Genomic DNA, 10,181 nt, shown 5'->3' on the forward strand with positions numbered 1-10,181 from the left:
TGAAAAGATCACTAAAAAATGACATAGTAAGTACTCCCTCCGTCCCAAAATATAAGCAAAAATTGGTCAATGAAAGTTGATGTATTTGGTTTAAAATTTAGTCCAGATACATTCACTTTTGTTGACCTCCTTTTGCTTATATTTTGGGACGGAGTAGTATTGAATAATAGTAATTGTCCAAAATAATATTAAATAAAAGTAATTTAGTTTTCTTAGAAATAAGTATTTGGCCTAACTCAACCTTACAAAACCGGCTTGTAAGGTGAGGATTGCCTCTAGTACATAAACACTTAGTCAGGTCATCTCTCAACCGATTTGGGACTCTTAACAAGTTTTAAGCGACTAGGTTTGATTTAGTGGTAAAAGATTTGGGTAGTATGCATGAGATCCTAGGTTTGATCCACATTGACAACATTGTAAGAAAAAAGCAATTTAGTTTTAGTCAAAAAGTAATTTATTTAATACATTTAACCCAAAAATAATACCTTCTTTGATATATTTTATTTTTGGATAGGAATACATTTTTTTATAGTAGTATTCAATTATATTCTTTTATATTTAGTCAAAAAAAATTACATTCTTTTTTATGATATGATATATTCAAATCTTATAAGATTTATTAAATTAATAATCCACCTATGCTTTTTATTTTTGGATAGGAATACATTTTTTTATAGTATTCAATCAATTATATTCTTTTATATTTAGTCAAAAAATGATATTTTTTATAGACCATATTTTAGTATAAGACAACTAGCATTGACCCAATAAACTTTTACTTAAAAGAGATTTTATCATTTTTAATCAATATGTCTATGGAAATGATGAAAATAATTTTTAAATAATAGATTTATTCTCAATTTCTATACATTTTATTGTCTGTTTTTCTTTCCTTCAGCACCAGTTAGAGAGGCCATACAAAAGACGAATATGGCTAGAGCTTTAAGATATATCACTTACTCATAATACTCAAAAATCTCCTAGAATATATAAAAAAATAAAAGGGTAAATCTTGATTTTTTGGATAGGAATATATTCTAGACCATATTTTAGTATAAGAAAACATTGACCAATAAACTCTTACCCAAAAGGGATTTTATCATTTTTAATTAATATGTCAATGGAAATGATGAAAATAATTTTTAAATAACAAATTTATTCTCAACTTCTATACATTTCACTGTTTGTTTTCCATTTTCTTCACCAACAATTATGCTATGTTTGTATTGAGAGAAATAGAGGCGAGATAGTTTGGAGAGAAATGAACGTTTGGAGGACTAGAGAAAGAGAGAATAGAGGATAAAAAACGTGGGTTCCACTTCTTTTTCTTTTCTCTTCATATCAGCGAAGAAAGGCAAAGTTAGACCATATTTTGCTCACTTTTCCACATGTACCCTTTTAAAATTAATTTTGATAAGAAACTATATTAAAAAATATAAAATTATATATAAGGGTACTTTTGTCCTTTTATAAATTAGACATGTCTCTTTCTCTTGTGTTTCTCTTATATCAATCAACATATCAATTCTATTCCATTTCTCTCATATTTATATCTTCTCACACTCTCTCTCTTCTTACTTTATCTTAAAACCAGTCACACTCTAGAGCGGCTCTGCAAAAGACGAATATGACTAGAGCTTCCAGTGCATCTGCTAAGAGTACTCAGAAATCTCATGGAATGAAAAAGAAAAAGGTAAATCAATATAATAACTTTATTTTTTAGTCTCATCAACTTTCTTTTATATGCTATATTTTTTTTGTTCTTAAAATTATTTTTTGCTCAAATCAACTCTACAAGAATGAAGAGTTGTGGATCTTAATTTTTTTTATTGGTAGCCTTAGCAATAGTGGCATTATTCTTATTAGGCATGTCAAAGTTTATTTCTGTTATTTTATCCTTTTCAATTTTCTGAATATCTCAAGTGCAAAGATGATAAAAAGGTTGTATTTTTAATAGATCTAGCATGTATAATTTGGATCAATATCTATGTACTCATAGTTTATCATTTTGATTCCACTCAATCCAACTTATAATTGTCAATCTTCAATTAAATCAACAAACTTTAATGATTTTAAAATTCTATAATCTAATGGAATCTAATAAGCTAGGAGTATGATCAATTGATCTCTATTATGTTAAATTTTATTCCTCTTTCTGAAAATTTTATATTGAAATTTTTTCTACAGAAAGAGGGACAAAGATCTACCTTAGTATAGTAGATGTTAAACTATCTCAATTATCCCTAGATCTATATCCAAGTAATGCATTAAAATCAATACTAAAGTTCAAGTTATATATTGGATATGCATTAAAACCACGAAGTTCAAGTATGTTATTGGATATGATCTTTTTTTTTTTTGTAGAATATTGGTTATGATGTATTTCACCTAGATTATAAAATTGATATTATCATATATTCTCTTCAAGTTACAGGGGAAAAAGGGAGGAAGACCAACATTCAAAAAAAGTGGTGCCGATATATGGGCTTTTAACTGGTTCGTGAGACCCAAGATATGGAGAAATGGAAGGGAGGATTATGTACGATATATATTTATTATCTTCTATTTTCTCTTTTTGTTATATTTTTTAATTTTTTATCAATTAGCTTAGTAGGTAGATTTATATTTTTAAATTGAAAAAGTGGGAAATTCTAAATTCAAATATAGGCCTATGCTAATCATTGTTCCTAACAACTATCAACTAAGTTGCACCTACGAGACATTATTAATATTTTATTTAATTATAAATAAATGTCACATGTTGAGCAGTTACATATTTTAATTCCTATTCAACTCTAATGATATTTACCATTAGAAATAATGTCATATATACATGTTACAATAATGTCGACAAAATTTATGTTTTGCAGTTCTATATTCATAAATATGAAGATGGACTTATCTGTCGATCTCTTAAAGAGGTCGAAAGGTTTGAAAAAGATGGGACTCGTCCAGGTCGAAAAGCCAAACGAAATAGCCAAAAAAAATAAAGGTTAGTATGAAAATTCTTCACCAAGTTGCTTTGTATTTTACAAGAAGTTTTTTCAAATGATTTGTTACTGTGGAAAATCAATTATGAACTTTAAGTTATTATGATTATGATTATTTTAAAAGATCACTAAATTTTTTAAATGTATATTTTTTGGGGTAGAACTATTGTGACATTTGCTGAGAATATACCGTGTTGAAGGTTAGGGTGTTTTGGGTTTCGGAAAATGTATGGTTTTTAAGCTTGTGTAGCTTTTTCAAATTCAGAAGGCTTTCACACTATTAAGGTATTGTGGATGAGGACTTCTTTTTGCCGTCTTACGAGTTTTTTGCACACTTTATTTTTACTCATCCGCTATTTAAGTAGCAGATTAGTAAAAATGACAAATTTGAGGAAAAAAACATCATCCGCTACTTTAAGTAGCATATGGTGTTTGAAAAAATTGTAGGACGACAAAAGAAGGTCTCATTGTGAATATGAGTATGCACTAGAACACAATAGCATTGTTTGATAACTTACTGATAAAATATGTCAGAAAGATCCCTTCTAGAATAGTCTAGAAGAGTCATTATTCTCTTATCCTCATTGATCCTATAAAATTTCCACTAAGTTGAACTAATACTTAGAAAGTTGAATTGATTTTCCATCCTAATTAATGTAAGTTATTTGATTTTATTATTTACTTTGCTGATTTTTTTTTAATGTATTTAGTTGATTGAAATATAATTTAAGAGTCATGCTAACTAATGCCGGTTTTAAAAAATAGATCCACAAATTTTAAGATTTTTTATACCTGTTTTAGTTCTTTTTTTTTTCTAATTTTGATTACATATTTATAGGAGCAATATTTCACAATTATTTTTCCTAATTTTTGCCATAGTCAATGTAATAAAATGATTTTAACGATGTTTAAAATATGTGTTTGTTTTGCAGGTTTACCATCAAAATAAAAGTTATTTCAACTTGTAATCTTAAACTTTATGTCAAAAAATCTTAAACTTATGTCCGTACTAAAACAATATTTATCAGGTTGGAATCAAACTGTATTTGGATTTAGATATTTTCTGCCTTGTTATCTCTCGTGAATGACAATTTATTGTGTTTTGAATAATTCAACATATCTTTTTATGCTACAATATTTAGAATACTTTATGCTAAATTTTAAGTTTGATTGCAATGTGATAATTATTGTGGTTTGAATAATTCAAGTTCTATTTTTATGCTACATATTTAGAATAGTTTATGCTAAATTTTACGTTTGATTCCACTATAGATAATGTGATTAATCAGCAAGTGTATTCACAAATTCTAGTTCAACCGATAAAAATGTCTAAATTGTTAGTTTATACGATATGATCGAGGTTCAAATTCAAGTCTCTTTATTTTATGTCTGCAAGCTTTTAATGGTTTGTCAAAAGGGTGGAATCTTCTATTCTTTCTATTTGACCCGAAATTGATCGATCTAGCCATGAGCAAATTGAAGAGAGCTCGTGTTTACTTTATCGGATCGGATTTTAAGTATCAATTAAGAAGAAGAAAGTAAGTTGGGAAAATTTTCTAAAAAACTTAGATTTTTTTGTGACTAAAACATAAATTGATAAATTTAAAACATTAAGCAAGTTTTTAGGATATTGAGTTTCACTACAATGATAGTTTATGATTTTAAATTGACTTCCCTTTTCAAAAGCGAATTTGCCCTATAACACTGTGTTTGGATGTTCAAAGAAATAGGAAAGAGAGAAATAGTGAAGAGAGAAATAAAAAAGAGAGAAATAAGAGAGAAGTTGAGTGGAAATTCTATATTGTTTGGATGAATAGAAATAGAGAAGAGGATGAGCAGAAATATGGATAGAGAGAAATTAATAAAAATTAAAAAGACTAATTTATCCTTCATATTTAAAAAAAAAGAAGAAGAGAAGGACAATGTGGGAAACTACTTCTTTCCACTCCTTCAACTCACAAATCTCACCTGTAGAGGAGAGATTTCTTTTGGTATGGAACCCACCTAAAAAATTTCTCTCTCTCCTTATTTCTCTCTTCATCCAAACTAAAGAAATACTTTATTTCTTTGCTATTTCTCTCTTCTTTATTTCTCTCTCTCATAAATCTATCAAAACAAACATAGTGTAAAAGTTATGATCTCAATTATTATTTATTTGTTTTTAATAAATCTCAAATTTAGTTTTTTTATTTTACACATATCAAATTTAGTTCTTATTATGGATCTAATATACAGATGATGATTTCCAATTGGTGGGAACAGTTTGGTGTGTATTCGAGAATCCAAACTGGTTTGAGTTGTAGAAACCAATCTTGTTCACAATCTAGTTTCCGAACTATATCAGTATGTAGTACGAAATTCGAAACTACGAATTAGTTTGGTTTGAAACGTGGAATCTGAAACCTTGCGAGCGGATTCTATAATCCAAACCCAACATAACATTTAGTGTGGAACGGAATGTGGAATCAAACACAAATATCAAATAAATATACAACATTTATATACTTTTTGCTTTTTTTAATATTTTTTTATATGTTTCGAATTGCGTGCTGTGAGGGAAGAGAGAGAATGTGTCGTATTTTTGTCTACAAATTTGTGTTGATATTTCACTTCTCTTTAAATATTTCCCGACTACATGTAATAATTAAAACAATTTTTTTTATTCCATAACATTTTTAATCATTACATCAATGAATTTTGAATAAAATAACTCTTAACTACTGATTAAAGAAAAACTCTTAACTACTAATGTTTTAATTCTTTTGTGCTTAGAGGTACTAGAGTGTTCAAATTGCAGCCTCACTCACCATCATTTTTCATCACCTTCAAAGAATAACTAGTCATTGATCTCATGAAGCAAGCAGTAATTAAATTATGTTAGTCCACTAACAAGAAATTGGAAATTGGAATAATTTCTGATGAACAAGTTTTTCATTAATACCAATCCATAATTTCATTCATATTGATATTTCCATGATCTGCATAATAAATAATAATAGCCCCAAGTTTTAGTCACCAACTACAAATTATTACAAATTAAGGGTGCGCTTGATCTGCTAAAATATAAGGGACTGGACATGACAACTTATGTTGTACTGTGCTTGATTTTAAAATTATTGCTGGTATTGGACAAACTGGGGCCAAAGGACAGGACAAAAACCAAAATTCTTGTACCCCACAGAACCACGGGACAACTTTTTGTTCTCTGCACAAATTGTCTAAAATACCAAAATAACCTTTTGTTCACCAAACATCGGACAACACAAAAAAACAAAATCAATTATTTAAACGTTTCTCTTGTGTTGTTCTATCTGGTACTGTATTGAGTCTATTACACAAAAATTAGGAATATGAAGTTAGTTATGTATCACAGTATCAGCAAAAAGTATTGATTTCATCTTCACCACCCACATTTGATGATATAAAATCATCAAATTCAGACAAAGTTTAACCATTTTCAACTACTTCATCATCAGAATTTGCTAGTTCATAAACTAACAAAGGATCCTCTTTATCATAACCTGTCTCTCAAACATGGAAGTAAAACAAGGTGTTAGGCCATAAGATTATATTGTTATCAACTTATCATTCTCCTCCTTCACTTGATTGTGATTTCTTCCACCAATCATTGCATCTAGAAGTAACGGTTAGCTGTCGAGAACACAATTGAATACACAAATTTATATCTACTATAAGGCCACTGGTTTGTTACAACTCATCCAAGGATCTTTCTTATAAAGAGGAAACTTAACAGACCCTTAAACATCGAGAAAACGAAAGTAACCTTCATGTCTGGCATAGACATCTGACCATGTATTGTGATGTACTCAATTTGTACTGGTACTACATCTCTTCTATCGGATTTAATATCCCATATTTTAAGGATTACTAGTGTTCTTGCTAATGTTCTGAGACTTAACCGGCGAATAGCTCAACAGGGAGGATCCTTGGTCCTACATATCCCTAAACGGGAATCAGAGCCACTAGTTCTTGTCAACCGTCCGCATGAGTGATAAGTACTAAGGTTTTATCAGTAATTGGCGAAGGAAGAACGTATCTCCAGACTTAATGACCATTATATATAGAAGGGTCTGATGAGCGTAATGGGCGAGATAGTTGAGAGTCATGGAGAGAATGTAGGGGAAAGTGAAGATAATGGGGGAGGAAGTAGTCCCATCTGCTTCTATTATCTTGGTGTTATGCGCCTAGGTGTGACTTTCTCCACCTTCATCCAGTGGCCTCATATTTGGTCTTTCGCCCCATGGGGTGGGTCGAGCCCAAATAGAAATCGGAAGCCCACCTAGTATAACTAGTATTAATGAGAACAAGTGATAGTAATAAACTAATAATACTATAGAAGATTATACTCTTCCTATCTCAAAATCAATATCATCACTGACTTCAATATTGCCGTGATCTGCATAATAGCCTCAAATTCAGCACCTTCACATTCATTCCCCTAATGCTAATAATTACTACCAATGAAAACTATTGTACAAGAAAAAAGGCACTATTGATTAACAACAGGCTACCATATACTACATGGTTACAATATATTGGAGTTGTATTCTGATTATACTCAACAGTTTAAAGAAACACTACATCAAATTAGTCATGATGAAGTCAGGAAATAGTTATGCTTCATTTCAGCTAGAAATCTCAAGTATTGATATACAACAGAATATAGCTTTAATTCCAAAATTGATAAACATAGCAAAATATGTGTTAGTCATGCTAAAACTACTATAGATAAATAACACAAACATAATAGATATTACAAACATATATCATAACTCATCAAATTAAACTAGTATTACTTTTATCCTTCATTTGTCATCAACAAAATGGGAGGGCATGAAAACAAAATAGAGAGTTTAGAAACAAAATAGAGTTTTAAGAAGATGATGATGGTGGTTGTTGATTCCTTAGAACACTAGTGAGAAGAAGTTGCCTCAACTCTTCATCCCGCTTCTCCCTCAAATCCATTAACCTTAAGATCTCTTCTTGTTGTTTTGCCTGACGAGCGAGTTCCTCTTGAATTTTCAAGTATTGCGCTTTTAACAAAACCACAGCTTCATGATCACTTTCTTTTCTTTCTTTTTCTTCAACTGTTTCTTTACCTTTTGCTTGAACAATCGTATCAGAGTGAAACTGAAGATCATGCTGCACAGCAGTTACTTTGTTGGACAAAGATACTTTTTTTCTCATAGACATCATTGCTTCTTTGCTGCCATTTGCACCTTCAAAAACTTCCTCCAAACTCTCAATTGAAGGTTCAATATTATCTGCTGAAATTGGCCTTTTCAGTGGTAATGTGTTTCCATGATATTCTGAAGAGCCTGAACAACACTGGCTCAATAAATGCTTAGATCCGTGGATTTTGCCACCCCACTTGTACTCTTCCATCACAGGCTTACAATCTTCAACATCAGCATGAATATTGTTATAAGCTTTCAAAAAATTAGAAACAGAATTTTCACAAGGAACATCAGCATAAAAATCATCAACCTTCCTAGTTTTAGGTTTTGAACCATCATGACAAAATTTTGCAAAAGTAAGAGAGTCAACAAGATTGGGAGGAAATCCAGGTGGAACACCAACATCATTACCACTTCTGTTTGCATTTCCTACATGAGCTCTATGTTTCCTTGAACTTGCACTTCTCTTCCTCTGCACAATTTTCTTAATAAAATCGTTGCTGCCCAATACCGATTGCTTCCACCACATTGAATAACGGGAGGTAACATCGGCCTCACAAAAATCTTGATGGAAAATACAAATGTTTATCATGTATGGGCCTGCAGTAGTTTTTCCAAGCAATCTCTTTAGTCTTATTGAACCTAGGCACACAACTTGGAATATCTTGATCAATTCCAAATTGCATTGCAACTCTATGTGGCAGATACTGCTCTATGGAGTCAAATCCAACAAGCTCAGAAACTCTCAAGGATATAACAAACGAGAGCATTTGGTCATTCACCAAATCTTTCTTAAATGGTATCCAAATTTCATCATTTGGATAAAACATTCCATAGTTATCAGAATATCTAACATATGGTCGCCAAACAAACTCATTGGTAGCCGAGTCTAATGCCAACTTAACACTGTCAATTTTCAAGGCCTTGACCTTATCCCACCTAAATAATAAAGGGTCTCCATGGTTGATCAACATGGGCTGTGGTTGTAAGTTTTTGAACCTCTCCCACACCCAAATTTGAACCAAGTAAAATGGTGATGGAAGGGTAATTTCTAGAGGATATCTATAACTACCAGCAGGAAATTTTGACAAATCAACAATTGTTTTCTTAAACAAAGTTAAATCCCTATATATGCTAGCTAAAACAGCTGGTGCCAAAGCAATTGGATTTCCTCTACCAAGATGAACATCAATAGGAAACAAAGATCTTTTCACCAAAATTCTATGAGGAAAAACAAGAACTGACAGCAAAGTAGCAAGGAATGCTTCATGTTCAATTTCACTACCTTTATCAATGAAAATATCCATCCACAATGTTGTTCTCGCCTGACTACCTTTTTTAGTACTAATCTGCTGTCTTGCAAGGATCATTTTCTCTTCTACCTCTCTCAATTCTTGTTCTTCAAGTGAAACGAAAACAGGATCACCACGAACAGGGTAACCCGCCAAAACCATAACATCCTCCAAAGTAATTGTTGCCTCACCAAATGGAAACACAAATGTATTTGTCTCACAACACCATTTCTCCACAATCCCATATAGCAATTCATGATATTTATTTATGTGACACTTGGTGCTCATAATAGCTTCAAAGATACCAACTTTCTTCCACACTGTTTCATATTTGAGTTGAAGTTGATCAACCCACCTAACCCATTTCTGTCGTGGGTGGTGCCATCCATTGAAATGGATTTCAAAGGCCATTCATTTGGGTCAAAAACAGAAGAAGATGATGAAAATGGGTTACACTTGAAAGCTGGTTCTTCAATGGTGTTTGCAATAGGTTTTAGAAAATGAGCAGTTCTTAAAGTTGGTTTACTGTGACCACCAGCTGGTGAAAGCATAAAAGAATCCCTCATGGGTAGTAGATTAAACTGGTCGTGAAAACCAAGAGAAAAAAATAACTATTATCAATTTTATTTTAATAAACAATAACTATTATCAATTCATGCTTATACATTGTTCATTAATATATTTAATTTTTTATTAAAATA

At 31.0% G+C, this 10,181-nt stretch overlaps 1 protein-coding gene and 1 long non-coding RNA gene across 3 annotated transcripts; one reads left to right on the forward strand and one right to left on the reverse strand.

The window, feature by feature from the left end:
* Positions 1 to 1,551: 1,551 nt before the first annotated feature.
* Positions 1,552 to 4,112, forward strand: LOC123917155. 2 transcript variants are annotated; one of them, XR_006812390.1, is made up of 4 exons: positions 1,552 to 1,693; positions 2,429 to 2,539; positions 2,871 to 2,992; positions 3,923 to 4,112. It is a non-coding gene; the product is annotated as an uncharacterized LOC123917155 (long non-coding RNA). The 2 variants fall into 2 exon arrangements; XR_006812389.1 differs by having other exon boundaries at positions 2,435 to 2,539.
* Positions 4,113 to 8,742: 4,630 nt separating this feature from the next.
* LOC123915243 (protein MAIN-LIKE 2-like) lies at positions 8,743 to 9,891 on the reverse strand. Its single transcript, XM_045966385.1, has one exon. It carries the CDS (start codon positions 9,889 to 9,891, stop codon positions 8,743 to 8,745), a length of 1,149 nt encoding a protein of 382 aa, XP_045822341.1.
* Positions 9,892 to 10,181: the final 290 nt, after the last annotated feature.

This window comes from Trifolium pratense, linkage group LG3, assembly GCF_020283565.1.
Source record: "Trifolium pratense cultivar HEN17-A07 linkage group LG3, ARS_RC_1.1, whole genome shotgun sequence".
Classification (NCBI taxonomy): Eukaryota; Viridiplantae; Streptophyta; class Magnoliopsida; order Fabales; family Fabaceae; genus Trifolium; species Trifolium pratense.